General features: G+C 39.6%; 1 protein-coding gene across 1 annotated transcript in view; it reads right to left on the bottom strand.

Annotated features, from left to right (window-relative positions):
• RFX4 (regulatory factor X4) overlaps positions 1 to 18,629 on the bottom strand; it is an 88,524-nt gene that overhangs the window by 7,799 nt on the left and 62,096 nt on the right. The window contains exons 14-17 of the mRNA XM_010223199.2: positions 14,427 to 14,546; positions 13,006 to 13,167; positions 6,100 to 6,262; positions 1,340 to 1,478 (exon numbers count right to left, since the gene is read on the bottom strand). Coding sequence (XP_010221501.2) covers positions 1,340 to 1,478; positions 6,100 to 6,262; positions 13,006 to 13,167; positions 14,427 to 14,546 — 584 coding nt within the window. The remainder of the gene's footprint in view (positions 1 to 1,339; positions 1,479 to 6,099; positions 6,263 to 13,005; positions 13,168 to 14,426; positions 14,547 to 18,629) is intronic.

Here is an 18,629-nt window from a genome sequence, read left to right as displayed (position 1 = left end):
TAGAATTTTAGTTTTAAAAACAATATCAGAACAAAAATGTTAAAATCATTTAAAACTTCTACATTATTTCTGAAAGCAGGGTTTCAGCTCCTTTAAAGACAGTGAGCACATTAATAGGGTTTTGTTAGTTAGATCCTGTTTGTAAGATCAGTTCTAAAGCTGAAAGACCCTGCTTCAGTTTACAAACAGTATGAGAAAGAACATGCTAAACAAAAGCTGAATCATTTTGCTCTCAAATATGCATGATTCTAATATATGTTACTATTTCTATACAACATGTTAACCAGGACATGAGTAAACTCCTTATGTATTCATCAGCGGCTACAGAGCCATTATTGAGCAAGTCTGGCTTTGCAGAGGAAAACTTTTCTATGCAGATCTCAAAAAACTTTAAAAAGGAGACCAATATCATTATTCTCATTTTACAGTAAGTGAAAATGAGGTACGGAAAGGAGAAATTATTTCTCTGGGATGACTCAGCAGGCTGATGCCAGAGACCAGAACAAGTTGCAGGTTTCATGTGTTCTAGTCCAAAGCACTATCAAATCCATGTCTCCGTGCCTGCCAGGAGCCTTCCAGCCCAGGACTAGCATAAGCATGTTGCTCCTTAACATACGTGCATCAATTTCTAGTAGATGAAGCATAATAACACCCATGTGGAATACCCCAAAGCCATCACCTCCTGCCTGTAACACCGTCTGCAAATTTCCCAGTAGAGGCCCCAGAGAGCAGCCCTCTTCATATTAATCTGTGCTGCTTCCTACTGGCTCAGTTGTATGAACTAGGGTAGTCCTGAAAATGAACACAACTCCATAACATACAGAAAGAGGCTAGAGCATACATGTCAAACACATTTTTTTACTGACACTAAACTAAATGCACCAATCATATTTTTGGCAAATTCCTAATCATCTGTATTCTCAAAACCAATTGCCTCTACATCCTCTTTCAACTATATAGAAACATTTTTATTTCTTATTAAGAATCTCTTCCTTTTCTCAACACCTAGCTATCAGCTAAACAAAGATCAGCTAAACAAAGCTGATCTTTGTTTCAAGTACTGCCAACACAGAAATACTTCTTGTGATCCAGACTGCTGGATTTTAGAGTTTAGTGCTCAAATCTCAGCTTTTCAAAGAGAACCTCCCTCTGGAATGAAAGTTATCTGGGAAATATTGCTCAATGACAAAGTGGTCGAGAAAAAAAATGTAGGGACTATCCAGGACTAGAGTTGATTCTAACAGTATACAAGCCAATGAGAAATTTCTTAACACGTCCTTATTTTTTAAAATGTTACAACAAGCATTGTCAAGTAATAAAATTAACAAAACTAACTTACCTGTGAAGAGCTTCTGTGGTAAGCTGAGTAGTGAAGTGGTCCAGAAATAGCAGTATCATGTGGTAAAGATGGATACTGACTCTGCATTGGGTGGGGATGCTGGTTGCTATAGCTGCCATAGTTGTAACTTCCCGTGTATCTAAAATCCATTAAAAAGCACTGCTTAGCATGCATAATATTTGCACTCCCATTCATAGTTCTGTCATGTTTGTGAGAAACACAGTTGCGCTTTTTTTGCACCGGAGAATTACACTTTAAACAACGTTTTCTTGAAGATATTTCCCAGCTCAGATGGCAAGCAGATGCCACTTAGTGAGATCATGTTTTCAGCACAAGAACAATTAGAGAGACTCAGTATGTTTCTGTGACTAGTTTTAAATCGCAGGCTCATCTGCACAGTTTCTAAGGATATCGTCTTTTTTTTTTTTTTTTCATTTTTATTGTTATTTTATTACCACATTCCTAGTAAACTGCTATCCAGGCCCTTCCACACAACAGACTGGTAGATGAGATTCTCCTCCACACATTTCTGGCAGTCTGCAGACACCAGACATCATTTCCCAGAGCAGCCTTCTCTGCTTGAGGAGGATGCTTGCCTATCCAGTCCCCACAGCTGCCCAGGAGTGCCCTTGGATTCCCTGCTTAAAGCCACACTCTGTTAAGGCCTGACTGCACTTCATGCTTTCTCTAAGCATCAAGATGCTCTGCCCTGTTCTAGAAACTATTGATCTAGTCTTATTCAAAGCTCACTACGTTTTTTCTTTTCTTTTTTTTTTTAATGGGAAAAATATAGCATTTAAGTTCACTTGAGCATGGAGCTATAAGGATTAATAAACTCCAGTGGGGCTGTTTCTTTTTATTTGCACATATAGGCGATTGCCCCTTGCCAACTGCCTGTTTCTAAACTGGGCTCTCAACTAATACAGAATCAAGTTCAAGATTCAGTGTTTTCATTCCAGGTGCCCATGTCATGGGCCTCAGTTATCTGAATGAGTTCCTAAAACACAAGGTGCGTGCTCTATATGCTCTAGCTGACCCTGTGTGTGCAGGGGGGCTGGACTAGGTGATCTCTAAAGGTCCCTTCCAACCTTAATGGTTCTGTGATTCTATGAAAACAGCCCTGCTCCCCTGATATAATCAAGTTTCCTGCAAATAACAGCAAAAAATATTTGTGTGGAAGACACAGCCATCTTTCAGGACTGATTCCCGTTTCATGTATTCTACCCAGGCATGTATTCTTCCCAAGCAACCACAGATTTCCCATATTCTGTATTCCTGACCTTATCTTCCCAACATTAATTCATGCCAATATATACCTTACAATGTATTATTAAAAATATAAGAAGATAACAACTAAAATAATAATCCCCACTAAAACAGAGACACAGGAAGACAACTACCCCTGTACTATCCTGTCAACCTGAAATGTCTGGCTGAGGAACCCTACTTGTCTCTAACTAAGAAGTATATCTGAAAAATCCACCTGAAAAATGTCTCACAATAACTGCTGAATATGTCATTCAGCACTATAGTCACTGAGTGAAGGGGATAATGGACAGATAGGGTGTCTTTGGGGAATTCTAACTGAGAACTGGCAGTTACTTCAGCTGTGACTCTGAGAGAACGGTGTGGTGATGGGGCAGAGAATAATGCAAAGCCCTGCATCAGAGACAGTAAAACTCCTGCAGAGGTAAAGGTTGGGCACCAAGTGGCAAGAAAGCAGCTGTGCTGAACATAACCTGGAGGTTCTGGTGGACAAAATACTGATCAAGAGGCGCCAGTGTGCCCCTGCACCAAAGAAGACCAACTTGGCCTTCTTGGACTACTTGACCATATTAGCAGAAGTGTGGTCAGAAAGCCTAAGAAAGTGATTATTGCCTCTATCTGGCATCTGACACTGTATCTGAAGCACTGAGTCCAGTGTTGGGCTTTTCACTCCAAGGACACTGACATACTGGAGTCCCGTGGAGGACCATCAAGACCGGGGGCTGGAGCACACGATGCACAAGGAGAAGCTGAGAGAACCGGGCTTGTTCAGCTGTAAGAGAGGGTAACGGATGATCCGCAGCTATCCAACATGACACTGCACAGCAGATGTTCCACACAGGAGAGAAGCAAGCAGTTTCAGGAGTTCTTTTTTTGTGTGTGTCCCTGAAGGTGCCACTTGAAGGACATCTTTTGGTTTTGCTAATGGGTATTTGGCTAGCAAGGTATGTAGCTGAGTCTTCCAATATCTCAGCAAGCCTTTAGAAAGCCCAAACAATTCCTTCTATTGGAAACAGAAGGAAATAATTTTAGAACTCAGAATTACTCGAAGAGCAGACAAGAACAATTATTTACCTATTTTATTACAAACTCAAATGGGATACCTAGGAAATGTTGTCTAAATTTCCTCAAAGTGAAACCACAGTTGACTCGATATTGCAAATCTTCTGTTTACAGTCATGATCCCACATATGTGTGCAGGCTACTCCTGTGGATTTAGAAGGCGGTTTTACTAGAGCGAGGTAGAGTGGTTTATGAACCTTGTGGTCTTCTCCAGTTTCACAAACCTAGGCTATAGTACTGCTAGCTGTCAGGCTTGTTTTAATGACAGGGAACAGGTCATGTAGCCATTTCTTCTTTTTTTGTTAAGGATGCATTTGGACTTAATCAGTTTTTATTTTACAGGGCGTAGTTTTTATCATTAGACTTGCATTTTACTTCAAGAAAGTGGCCCCAAGGACAATTAAAATACCTGTATATGCCAAGCCAACAGTCTGTATTTATCTCTCTTCAGCACTATTAGAACTTTATATTGTTCCAAGGGCTCAGATCTTCCAACCTCTGGAATGCTTCAGTGTTTTAGGCATTCTCCTTCTAGCTCTGGATACTCTGGGACATTTATGCTTCACAAAGGATCATCTTTAGCATGCAAGATCGGTAGGGAGCCCAGTAGAAGTGCTGTCGGAAAACTTGCAGGCGATGCTGGGTGGCTAAGAATCTGCATTTGGTGGGGATTTCATCTACAGGTAGCTCATGGCCTGCAGGTTGCTTATGGGCTCTGTTGGGCTCTTGGCATCGGAGCGTGGCTCAGTCTTTGGGGCTACGACAGCTGCTCACTCTACTTCAAAGTCATTTATTCTTCTTCCCCAGAAACCTGGAAATCTTTGTACAGACTGTGATCTTCTCTATTTCTTTCAGGGCAGCCATCTGCTTGAATCTTGCATACAAGGTCTCTTATTTTTCTCTTCTTGTCTGAATATATGGTCCTTTAATGCTTTTAAATAAGCAATGTCTGGAATCTGTGACTATACCTTCCAAAAGATCCATCTAATGAGTTTTGCACTTCCAAACACTGTGAGGAAGGTCACTGGATTTCTCTGCAGACGTTTCTCATTAATGTATCACATTAGACTCAAATCATATAAAAGCTAAAATATAAATATGCTGTTTTCTCTGTAGATCTCGAAATAGGTACATATTGTAATGACACACAAATATTTTATAGTAGCATGGAAAGGGCAAATGATACTGGGAAATCTTTTTGCTAGATACCACGTAAATGCAGATTAACAGAGGGACTCTATCTGTATGATTTTACAAACTCAGTTGCAGACAAGAAGGCAGATGTCACTGAATCATGCAGAAGCATCGCCAGACTGTTTCTATGCATGTGTCAAATATAAAGCCAAATAGCAAACAAGACAAATTATAAAAGTCTTTTTTTTTGTCTATTAGAAAAGTCAATTCACCCAAATAAAAAGTTTCCTTAGATCACCTACTTGAGGCAAAGGGCAGCTGTAATAGCAATAAGTTTTCATGTGTGTATATATAGATGTATTTACATATATATGCAATGCCCTACTGTGGTCTGTTCAAATTCTTATATCTTGTGAGCTCCAGAACATTCCTGCTGCCCTACTTTTGTCTCCAGCAAAGCTGTCTCCAAGCTAACATATTCCTAGCAGCAGAGACACTCCATATCTCTCACAGCCAGGTTTCCTTAGCAGTGACATTCAGATAGAAATCCAAACCTGCCTATATCCAAGAGGGAAGAAGATACAGCGTTCAAATTAATCTACTTCCAAGCAGTATGGAAACTTCCATGCTGGCAGACTTTGACTCCCTTGCTTCACGCCCGCATCTGGACATCAGCTAATGTAGGTATATGTCTGTGAACTATTTTGTCATGATTTCTCTGTAATTATGGATATCTATGAGATAAACATTCTCTCAGAGGATGGCACATGAAAAATTTTGTTTGGTGAAAAGAACACTTCAACTTTCTGAAGTATTTCAAGATCAAGCAGCGCTAATTAAATTTCTATTATATATATATTTTTTTTAATGATGGGGATGGGATTAGAATATTATGGTGAATATGTGGCTGTTCTCTAAACCTTAGACATTTTTGTTTAGCAGGACTAACAACAGTCATGGTGCAGGATGATAGTTCTTTGGACACATTTGGCCTTTGAGGTGGAATATGGCCAGGGAAACAGGTGTCAGAGACAGTAAGGAACCTATTGAAATCATTTCTTTTAGGAAATATTCTCCAGACATACTTTTAAATGGAAATAAAAGGGTTTTATGAAACGGAGACATAGTATAATCATGCAACAATTACAAAAGCAGAAGAGTAACTATACTGTGCAGTACAGACCTACTACATTGAGAAAAAAAATTCATTACCCTTCCAAAAGACCTTGGTTCTTGCTTTTGGTAAACTTTGGTTTATCCAAAAACACAAGAAAGCCAGATACTGGAAAGTGACTTACCCATGTTCTTCTCTATGAGGGTAAACAGGTATCCGGTGTGTGACAGATGACGACGGCACATGTGGGTTTCTCATGCAGGGCAACTGTTGGGAATTTTCTGCAGGTGACCCAGCAGCTGTTGTCACGGTGTAGGTGAGGGACCATGTGTAGGACTGCATAGCCCCTGCAGACAAACAAGCATCGAGTGAAAACAGGTAACATGAGCTGTCGTTCTGTTAAGGGCTATACTCGGAAATGGTTGTAGAAAAGCAACCTAACAGGCTCTAATAATGGAAGTGGGATCAATCACAGTGAGTAAAACACTCATGCCTAAGGCACTAAACAAAATACAAATAGATCAGCTGGAGTGCCCAGAGAGACATAGATGAAGAGGTGCTTCTGGAATATCTCCGGCTGTGAACCTTCAGAGTGAAGCTGTAATTTGAGGCTAACATCTTCTTATAAAATGGAGACAAAGCTTAGAGATGGAGGAATAGCTGGCGTTACTACGCCTTAGGCATGACGCAGCCAACCTGGAAGCCTCTCTCACACAGAGCGGGGTGCTGGCCTGTTTAGTCCTCAGGCTGATCAGGCCTGGAGGGAAGCATAAGCTAAGGGCAAAAGGACTGGCAAAAGATGTGCCTTACACTATACATTTATTGAACCTTTACATGGTTTTCATCTGTTCCGCTCTCTGAGGTACCAACTTGCATCGTGAGAACACTGTGGTAGCTCCCCAAATTATATATATACATATATAAAAACGCAGAAATAGCCCAGCCCTTTTAATTCTGCAAATAATGTGTCTTTCTTCTTCTTATGTGGCAGGGACCGGATTTAATTGACTTTTTCACAGAGTGCATTTGTGGGAAGAGCAACGCAAAGAAGTGGGCTGTGCATTTGGAAGGTGCTGAGTGTTTTAATCAGGCCAATCCCTTCCAGGCAGGAAGGCCGGGCTCAAGAGCCAGCTGCTGAGAAACCCTTGTCCCGTGGCCACCTCACGTGGCTGGGTGGCTGACAGAGCCCGTGGGCCAGACAACACGGCTCTTACTGCAGCTCATGACCAGCCTGGCTGAGATTGCCCTGCAGATGAGAACCAGAGAGCTGAAGGCAACCCAAAGGGAACACTAGTTTGGGGGCCCCTGGGTACTCTTAACTCATTTTCACTGGCTAAAAGGGCTACGCTACCTCAGATGCACATGATTGTCCTCAGGTGTATGTGAATTTTTTTATGAAAAAAATCAGGCAAATTATTCTTTGGAGCAGGAAATGCTCAATTTTGGGTTTCAGCAAAGCCTTGTAAGCTTCACAAGGTAAGCCCAGCCTGAAATACTCCCGTAGGGTCTGATTTGGTGATTTCATAGCAGAAACTTTCTCCAATGCGTAAAGTCCTATTTTCACATCTGCATTTTTCATCAAGGACGGCTGAACTTTCTGTCTTCCATTTCCTCCCATTGCAGAGGACCACTGAGATCTCTGAGGTCAAAGAAGAAGCATATTCATCATCTGAGCTAACACATCAATGTTATAAGGTATAAGCAGACACTCCTTGAGTCAAGGAAGTACTTACGGAAGCCCACCTTGGCTGCAAAGTATGTTTTCAGGGAAAGGGGCCAAAACTACTTATGCACCCAGCAATTAGCCTCATTTGAAAACAAAAGAAGACCTATTCTGATAATATCACAAATTTACTGTAGCATTTCTGTTTCAGATGGTCAGCATATTTTCCTAGTGGTATTTTCCAAAAGAAGATCTGTAACTTTGTTTTAAAACAGACTAATTCAAAAGGAAAAACAAAGAAAAAAGAAAAAAAAAGCCTGTTAAAAACAAATATTTACTTTAGATACTGTTAGCTTTTTTAACTTCTTAACTTCCCCATAAGACAAGTTTTGCTTTGACTTGATTTTATTCTTTTCTAGTACTTCACTATGGCTGTTGAACTAAAAAGCATATGACCTCCCTAACTCTCACAGGCAGTGACAAAGCCAAAGGATCCTTTATTCTAAGGCATTTTAGGAAATATGATTTATCTGACAGGCCCCAAGCCACTGGTACAGCCTTTTTTAAAAAAAAAAAGAATAGTTGGGATCTTATCTCAGCCTGAGTAAAACGAATCAATCCATGACAGCAAGTTGTTTCATTTGTTCCCTGTGGGAGGTCAGGCTCCTTGGACTTGGTCACTTCTGGCATTCAAGCATAAGTGGCAGTCACCCCCACTCAATTTAAAAAAATAATGTTTAGATTTTGACATGCTGTGTGCTTGTCTGGACAACTCTGAGAGAGAAATACAAAGAGATTTTGCACTGGAAGAGCTGTGAATGTCTTTAACTCTGTTAACCAAGAAGTGTCCCAGAAATATCTTTTTTTTTTAAGAGAGATTTTGGGATTAGAAACAAACATATATTGGACTTTACTCTGGAATTAGAGAGACACAGGATGCTGTTCAAAGATCTTTCTTGTCAGGATGTTCTTGAGAGTCTAGCCCTCTCTTTTCTCTTTCCCTTTGTGGAAGGGATGCTGTTATTTTCAGAATGCCCTAGTCTCAGAGAGAAAGGAGGAGGACGTAAGAAGATAACAGACTTAGAGGCTGGGTGTATATATGAGGTCAGTGCCTACACTGTCATGTGTGGAAAAGGAGGAATGATATATGTTTGAAGAGTTGTAGATTTTGATAGTTATCTTTCTAAAATCCTCCTGTGCCCCAGCTCCATACAATTAATTTTCTCAGCTAGCTGCAGAATGGAACTCCGGGAGAGGAAGTCGCTTTTAGATATGACTGAACCCAACTGAACTGCCTTCTGAAATAAGCAGGAACAATAGTGGTTGAGCAATGTTTTGCTCTGCTTTGTGTTCTGAACATGCAGGGTTTGATTAAATAGGGAAGTTCATTTATCATCATTCTTTTTTTTTCTTTTTTTTTTTTTTAAGATAAATTTGATTTTGGGGGTATTAACCAAGAAGCCTTCTGACTTGTAAGAGGCCCAGTGTATAAATGGAGCTGCTGGCAGTCCAGCTATGGTTTTGTCGTACTAATGCCTAGCGAAACCAGAAGTGACAGGGAATTCCATTCACAGAACCATGTGGTTAGGACCATGTGTGGTCCATGGACTGCACCAAGGGCCATGCAAATATCCTGAGCACGTGCTGTCTCAGTGCACAAACTGCAGTCCCTGATAGCTAGATTTTGCTGTTGATATGCCACTGGTGTCATCATGAACACCAACACAAAAAAAGAATCAAAAGCTACTTTACAACGTTGGATTTTTATGTGTGCTTTACGCTAGAGTAAATTCCCTCTTCTCTCCTCCCCAACAAATAGATTATCTTAAAAATCAGATTTAGAAAAAAACTCAAATTTTCCATTGAGAAAGTCTGGAAGCCCTTTGAAGTTGAAACTGTTGATTTTTACACCCTACAGCTATAAGAATTAAACTAATTCTTTAAAAAGAGCTGATGTTCTCATACTTTCATAGGAGTCCAAGAGCTGGAACTTTAAGGAAAAAACAGAATGTCATTGTGTGATGATCTCCAGAGATTCCTTCCAACCTCAACTGTTCAACCATTCTGCATTCAAAAACAAAAATATCAGGAGAAGTGGTAGCTCTATGCAGGCATCTCCCATGTCAGAATCCCAGAAATTTAATATCTCTCCAGAACCTGGAAAAATACTGTCTTTAAGTGACTACTACTGACATTAGGACTTAAATCAGACATACATATCTTGAAACTAAATAGTAAACTGCATAATTAATTTGCTAATGCATTAGGAGCTACTTACAGTTCAGAGGCCATTTCACGTTGTCAAAAAAGCATTGCATTAGTAAATGAGAAATCACAATTTCAGGAAGAGCAGAGAAGAAGAGCAGAGTCAGCCATACTGTTATCACTTTTATTACAATATCGTCGCAGTTTGAACAATCATTAATCTGGTCTTTGCGACTTAAAAAGGATTGAGACTAATTATCCTTTTAAATGTCTAGTAACCTAACAAAAAAGATTTAAATAAAATGTTAGCTGAGGCATGCCAGATGTTCTAAATTAGAACACTATACATAGGATTTGGCTTTCTTTTGCTTGGTGCCATGCAATTTCAACAGTTTAATTTGTGGTTTTGTGGTGACCATTGAACGAAGGCAAGAAGGTTTAAATGCAAGTTAATAGTTAACTTTTATTGCTAATGCCACAAGAGAAAAAAAAAAGACTTAACAATGCCTTTAATTAAGGGACTAAAAACTAGTGGGAGCCAATGGGCTTAGTTTTCAAGTTTTGCAAAGCCTTTTCAGGGTCTGACATTTACCTTATAAATGATGTTTCAGAAAATAAATAGTGGCATTTAAATTTATCCTCCAGAAGTAAGGTCTAATATAAAATAAATCCAGAACATTTTTTACATATACTTTATATTTAGTTTGATAAATTATTTTCTTTGAAAGACCTGTTTTCCATTTTATTTTCTAAAGTTATTTTCAAATATTGATTCTCTAGCTCTGTACCCAGAATAGTTGGATCATAGAGCACATTTTCAGAACTTCTATTTTAAACTAAAACTGTTACCTATAACATGGTTACAAGAAAGTTAGATTCCTATTGTACACTTGAAAGCATGGTGTTATTTTATATTACTGCAATCTGTGGTGTAATGGGTAGCAAACCAAGGCGGCAATCAGCTCATCTATATGATGAATGTGGGAAATAGAAGTATCTTTAATTGTCTCAACTAAGCCAGGGAAAAGTTCACATACTTGTACTTACTCTTAACCAGACCACTGCTTGGCACTGACATATTTGGCTTGTAGCAGACAAAAATGATTTTCATGTTAGTGAAAATGAGACTGCACCGGATGGTAAAAGTCTCAGTCATCCAAAAAGAGGTTTCTAAAACACCCTGAAAATGAGAAGTTGGCAAAAGCAGAGAGCTAAAATAATCAAAAATTACATTCTTGCCTAAAATGTTCTGCTCGGGGAACAACTTTGAACAGTTCTACTGCCCGTACTGAAGGAGCAGGTTCTTCAGCGACTGTCCTCAAATGATCCATTTCTAGCTTGAGACTTCACACTAGCAAGACTAAACACTTAGATGGAAAGAAAGCATGAAAGAGCAAAAAGAGAGTAAAATAAAGTAAGGCATAACATGAGAACAAAAAGGAATTACATCTGTAATGTTTGTGTCAGTCCATTCTCTCATATTGCTGCGAGAAATCAGGAGGGAGATCTAAGAGCCAGGCAGTTACCTCAGTCAGGCATGCTCAGAGAGCTGACAAACAGACTTAAAGATGGAATAACTTGGGTTAATAGTTACCATAATCACATAGGTTTACAATCTCTCCAGCATAAACAGAAGTCCTTTCAGTCTCATTTTTTCTATGTCACACAGTAGGCTCTCTGTGGACAGTTACCTACTTTTCAGTCTTTTACTTCTGAGCAGAGTTCTGCATCATGCCTAAATTTTGCCTATAAGATCACAACAATCCCACTTGGCCACAATGTCTGCAGACCAAGTTATTTGGACTCAGTGTTTCAAGACCTAGAGATACATACCCCCTCAGTGACTGCCCGATCCAAAATTGTGTGCTCACCGCCCATGTCCAGGAATCACACAGCTCTTCTCTAACTGCCCAGGGGGTAATATCATCCTGTTTCCCTCCTAAATATAGTATAATCTCCAACAGTGAAAAAACCTTGAGTTTCAATGTAAGAACAAATGTTCTGAAATCTCTTTTCACCACAACTATGCATTGTGCTTCCCTGTGGCGCCTTTGAAAACACGAACAACATTTGTCAGAAAGATTTATTAGTCCTTTGGCCTCTGCCAAATTATCCAGTGTGGTAAATCATCACTTTCTGACATTCTTTCAAGAAGGTTTTGTAACTTTTCTAGTACATCACAAGAGTGATCGTTTCCACATTCTGATTACACACCCATTTCACTGAGAAGCAGAAAAGCTAGATTTCCAGTGACGGGATGTCTTCTAAAAGTGCTTTACAGTTCTGCTTTTTCTCCCTCATAAATTAAGAAAATACAGCCTTTTGCTCATACAGACAGAAGCTCCTGCCCATATCCAAAAGGTAACAGTTGACTTTTACATTCGACTACCGAGCAGAGATGCCCAAACAAGAAGCCATTAGGGGCCTGCATTTGGTCTTACTGTTTGGATAATCCTAACCTCAAACGGAGTATATTTATGCACAGATTTATTAACCAGGAGTTTTCTGTGACTTATCAGATTACAAGGTCATGAGTTGCCATAATGAAGTATGTAATAGAAAATAGGCTTCAGACATCCATTTCCCAATCTCTAGTATTGAAAGATGAAAGTTAACAACATGTAAACATTTGCAAGAGAAACTCACGCAGATGTTTAAATGTATTTTGGTCTCAAATATGCTGAAAAATGTCCAATTCTCATTTTACTCACTGGGAACTAAGTGGTTCAACACTTTGAAAACCTCACAAAACCTTAATGTACCCAGTCCATGTCCATGAAGTACATAAATTTTTCCAGAGAGACTGAGTCCACATTAAAGTCATTTGAGATACTCAAAAGTATTATACCTATAAATATTTCTTTCAGTGCATTACTAGAAATACAAACAATTGAACTGATTTTAAAAACCACCTAAAAATAAAGTGACAGACCTTCTTCTCTGAAGTCCTCAACAACTAGGATGATTCTGGTGTGCTAGAAGTAAGGTCTGGAATCTACTGTTAGGCCTTTGGCATCCAGGCATCACTTCTTTCCTGTTACACTGCGCACCATGTCCGGATAGAGCAAGAAAGTATTAATACTACTTTAAACAGACTTCAGTTTCAGAAGGCTCCTCATCTTTAGAGAACCAGTGTGTGTTGTGCTCAATTTCAGGTAGCTGAAAGGAAAAGTCATCTTTAGAAGAGAGAATAGCAGATCCTGCTGCTGTTGGCCTGCTTACCTGTTGTAGCTGCTATGCCAGCGTACTCTGGGGACTGGTTGCTGACAGGTGAGGGGGCAGAGGGCACTTCCACTGAGGTGGCAGATTTAGCTGGGGAGAACGGCACTGGGGAGGGAGTTGGAGGAGCTGGTTCACTCAGAATGATTTCTTCTCGTATTTCTGCTGTAAATTGAGGGAGAAGCCACCAAAAAACATAGTTTAGGGTAGGTTCAAAGAACACCGTGAAACTCAAAAAAAAAAAAAAGCAAGTATGTAAATGTGTAACAGTAATCATGTAAATTTTGGAAAGAAGGACTTCTATCACATGCAAACTATAATAATCTTCTGTGTCTCCTCTTAAGACCTCTTAAAGTGCCATTTTTCTTGCTTTATACTTAAACTGATGTGCATACAGCCTAAGACTTATATATCTCCTATATATTATTAGGCACCTAAAGTTAAGAGTTCAGCCCGAGTTAGGCACTCCTGCTCCTTCTACAGACATAGGAAAGAACATCAGAGGAATTTCAAGGGGATTCCAGCAGCCAACGGTGGTAACTGTCTCTCCTCAGTGACTCCAGAGGCTCATGCTCTGCATAGTTCTAGGCTCCTAAAGCTATGTGGAAAGTGTGAAGGGCTAAGCAACTTGTTTGTCAAAAAAACAAAAGGCTATGGCAGGACAAGGAATTAAAACCAGGTCTTTCAACACCCAGAAGATAGTACCCTAAACACTGGAATGTTTTCTTCCCATAAATCTCCAGGGAAGCAAATTAAGTCACAGATTAAATGAAGAGTACAGCTTTCCAAAGCTCATAGAGGGATTTAACTTGCAAAAACTAATGGGAGATGCAGAGAAAGAAGATCACTGAGGACTCCTCATTACAAAGGGAGCCCTGAGCAGAGGGACTAAAGGCAATTTCTGCTTGCTCCCGCTCTGGCAAGTCAGTGCAGAGTGAATGGAGCAAGACTACGATTCTGTTTCTGTACTTGTACTCATAACATAAATATATCAGAAATGATAGCTTTCACTTTTGCCTTTGCTCACTTCTCCTATCTTTCCCTTCTACTTAGAGTGGTACAAATCCATAGATATCAGTGGAATTATTTAGTGGGAAACCAGCATAGGAGAATCAAGAATCATAAATTGACTAAAATGCAATTGTGGTTTAGTCAAAAAGCTTCAGTACAAAAATCTCTTTCTAAAATACCACGTGTCTGCTTAGGATGGCATTCCAAACATCAGGAATAACATCATGAAGCACTTAGGCCTCTTTGAGAGCATATTAACCTGGGAGGCTGCCCAAATGACTTAGATCACGATGGAATTGATGGGACCTGGTATGCTTCTCTGGGATAGCTGAGGACAAGGAAGTGCTCTTACTTAGAAAAGAGTGAATCCAGTGGAATAAAATGACACAAGATGAATAAAAGAACAAACTCACCTGTGCTTCCTTCTCCTTTCATTGCCCTCATTAGCTCATTAGCTCTCTCCTGACAATGGAGTGATTCTAGCAGGTACAATACGTAATCATCAAACATCAAGTGAATAAGGTGAAAAGACCCTGGTAATAAAGTGAACAAACAAAAAAGCCATTGACTGTCTCAATACACTCATTAAACCAATGATTACAGTATTCAACAAAACAGGTACAGAACTGGCTTCTATACAGTACTGCCACAGAAACATGTCTCTTACTCAAGGTAACTCATCTACCAACGAGCAAGGACGAAGTCAAAGTAAATCTGGGAACAAAAAGCCTCTGTTTACTCCTGAACTTACATTTCCTTATGCTATAGCATTGGACAATTTAGACAACAGTACTATAGTGCGATTTCTAAAGCATTGGATAAGGTTTCTGTCAAAAGTAGAATCCAGAACTGGCCACCTTAATGACATGTCTTGGTATGACATTTCTGAACTACTTCTGTCACTGGGCAAAGAATGACGGACTAATCAACACAAAGGTAGAAACATCCTCCCAAATCTCCTGCCAGGGCATCTCCAGTGCTGGAGATGTCCATTAGTTAGAGGTACTAGCAGCAGTTGTGGGTATCTTAAAGGGAAAGACTTGAGCCAAAGGTTTGGTTGGCCAGACCTCTTTCCTTGTTACCTATTGTCTTTCCTAGTTATCATGACCTTTCCTAGTTACCATTTTGAATCATACAAGCAGCAATAACAACAGGCCTGTTTTTGTGTTTATCTCGGAAGATACCACGAGAGGAATGTGACCAACCTAGGAGTCTAAAAAGGAAGAGTATAGACAAAAAAAATGTGAGGTATGGAGTCAAAAATACATTCAAAAAGGAAGAGTAAAAGAGATTGTATTGATAGCTCTCTGCTACAAACATTGAAGTTTTGAGTACAGCTTAAGAACTTGCTAATGATATTAGCAGCAAGGCCTGGATGATGTTATGAACTACAGTAATAGAAATGAAATGAAATTTAATAGAGTGCTGTAAGAAGTTCTGCTGTGAGAGATTTGCAACAAGATTTTTTTGCTGTAATATAGAATTTCTTCAGTTAGAAATAACCGAACTGAGGGTAAACTATCTGGTGAGTCTCTGATGCAACTGACAATGGATGCAGTCACATTTCTCTGTACAAACAGAAGTATTAGTACTATTGCACAAGGTACTGGTGAAACCTCATTTGCAATACTGAATACACTCTGGTCACCCATGTTCAAGAAAGATTAGTACAAGCTGAAACTGGTATGGAGAATATTAGCAGGAGAACGGAGAGCAGATTTTAAAAGACTGGAAGTGCTTGGCTGGCTCAATTTCGTAGAAGGGAAGTAAATTGTTTTCCATAACATATGAAGAAGGATACATGTCATGAATCACGAATAATGAAGAAATATTTGCCCTAGAGAACATATTGTTGCAAAAACAGATGTGTAAGAACAGGCTATAGATGCCTGTCAACTGAATGTTAGAAGGAGCAAATTATCAGAGCTGAGACATGGTGTAGTGTCTTCCTGAAAGGAATAATGTGCATCTGCAGAGGAAGTCCAACTAGTTTCAAGATGGAGCGCCATCAGTTTATGCAACAGACTCCATGACACAGAGTACCTGTACTAGCTGCAGACAGCACCCAATCACACAGTGGCTTCTTGAAAGCTCCTATGTTTATTTAGACATGTGTGGAATATTTAAAACATGTTTATTTGCTCATGTAAGTCATTAGGTAACTCTGGCTAGTGCCAATGCAGCCAGGCAGGTATAAATAATAGCCAACAGAAAAATTACCCGCTGAGAAAGAAGCTGAAGCCAGCTACTCCCCAGAGAGAGAGAAAAAAAAGTGTTTCTTTTGAAATTCTATTACTATGAATTTGGGGAAAATACTTCTCTAGGAAAAAGATGCAACAAGTTTCAAATTCAATAAATTTCATAAAGATTTGGTTTCTTTAATATGAAAGATAGAGGTTACATTTATGTTGGGATACTAGCTTTCACCATGGCTAAGCCTAAGTACCCCTACTCCAGCTTCTCTGCTCCTACTGATGAAGGGCAGAGGAAATCTTCTGAAAGGCCCTATACCCTTACACAATCCTAGCCAGCAATTCAGCTTTCAAGCTTTCAGAGCAGCTCGCTCTCCTTTTCCTTCTGTGCTCACCTCGTAAGCGCTGAGCACACACACCAGCAGGAGAACACCTGCCTTTATGGCCCTGGCAAGACAGCAGAGAGAGACAGGGATGATTGCGACCCCTTTGCTATGAGGAGGAAATCTGGCTGTTGAGGAACCTGAAGCGCTCCGCTTTTCCTTAGTGTTTTGTGTCATCCCATGCAAATCAAAATGGGAAACAAAACATATGCCCAGCCCTGCAAAGGCAAATGGTGTCTGCACTTGACCTTTGTAGAAATTTTGTTTTAGAAATTTTCTGAGCTAAACACCTTGCTGAATAAAATCCTGTAAAGGCACTGTAAAGATGGCAGGCCTTGTTGATCACCTTGCTACTGACCCAGGATTTCCACATTTTTCAGTGGAAGTCCTCTGTTGACTTTATGCAGTTACTACTCATATGTATTTTCAAGGCAAGAAAAACAAGTCTAAATATTTGGTTCATTGAATCTGCCAATCTTCATGTGCTGAACACAGGGTTCAGGGTGTTTAGTAATTCCCATGAAACTCCACTCTCAGCTTTCCTTTTAAAAAAGAATTTAAAGCAAGTTCATTGTAGTTTTACAGAAATGTTTCGAACTGTGAAAGCTAAACACTAAAATGCTAAAAGCAAAAGACAAGAATCTAGAATTCGCAATTATTTTTTTAAAGTCTTTGTTTGGAGGGGATCTGATGCTTTATTTTGAAGCCGTGGGGTTGGCAATATTGAATGCATCATTTAAAAACACTCCAGTGTCTTTGACACTCTTTTGAATTTCTCTCTTCCTCCCTTATTATTTCTCCCACTGTGTATTTTTAAACTCTGCATAGAGTTTTTCAGTCCAGAATTTGTATGAAAGACACTAGACAAACAAGTTGTCAGTGCTGAACGAATGCAATATTTTTACATCCTAAAATGAGTCAAGTGAAATGTAAGCTATAGAGTGAAACCAGTACCAGCACATGCATTTCAGCTGCACAGTGAATAGCTATTCAGCACAATGTACAACAGTTTGTGTTTGCAAGCTACTGTTTTTCACAGGAGACTATGTTTGGATCTTTCAAGTATATCCTTACGTATTGAAGAGGATGCAGCTGTGGCTGGTAAAACTTACACTCCTTTAAGAAGAGGTCAGAAGTCATTTGAGAGATTGCAGTTACAATAATAAATAGCCATTTGGCTCTAATTTGCAGAAGGCATTAGCTGAAATCATTGCAATGATTCCCCAGCTAAGGTACAGTTAGCATCAGAAGCTATTAACAGATAGACACAGCACTTAGGTGTCAGGAGCAAAAGAACAGTGAGATTTCCAGATCTGGAGAAAATCATGGAGCTTCTATGACTAATTAGGGTGCATCGCCACCAACTGTGCCTTTGATATGCACAGACAGGAAGGAGGGAGGCAGGCAGAGAGAGAGACAGAGAGACAGAGAGAGAGAAGAGAGAGAGAGACAGAGAGAGAAAAGAGAGAGAGAAAGGGAGGCGGGGGGAGAGAGGAGCTTTTTTGGGTCAGGGATTATTTCAACCAGCCCACATCACCACGCTTAAAAGCTTTGCAGAATCGAATCTCCACATTAGTGAGCCCAGTGCCAGACATTGCAACTTCCTGAATCCAAATTTCCATATCACATACTTCAAAGATATAACTATTTTGCCCTGAATATAATGAAGATCCCAGCATATAACACATGATTTCACTTTTTTTTTTTTAGGTCAGCATCTGGTTCTGTTTATTGCTTAAAGTGGAAAAAAATCAGAAAACAAACAAACAAAAGGTCCATTGAACAAGTTTCCACATGTAGCAAAAAAAAAGCAGAACTTTTAACCTAAAATAAGGGTAGAAATATAAAGATGATGGTATTTAAAATAGTAAAACAGTGTCTTTTTTTTTCTCTCTCTCCATAGAGCACACTAAAATGCATATGCTATTATAAAAAGGTGCAAGGAACTGCTAAAATAAGTGCAGAGGAGCTTCTGCCTTCTAGCTCTGCTCTGTTTTCATTCTCCGGTTATTCTACAGGCACTTGCTGAGCTCTGCTTCAG

The sequence above is a fragment of the Tinamus guttatus genome, unplaced genomic scaffold, assembly GCF_059628265.1.
Source record: "Tinamus guttatus ecotype Peru unplaced genomic scaffold, ASM5962826v1 Tinamus_guttatus_pri_ptg000125l, whole genome shotgun sequence".
In the NCBI taxonomy this organism is placed as follows: domain Eukaryota; kingdom Metazoa; phylum Chordata; class Aves; order Tinamiformes; family Tinamidae; genus Tinamus; species Tinamus guttatus.
Note: the sequence above shows the minus strand (reverse complement) of the source record. Positions and strands in the feature narration are given on the sequence as shown.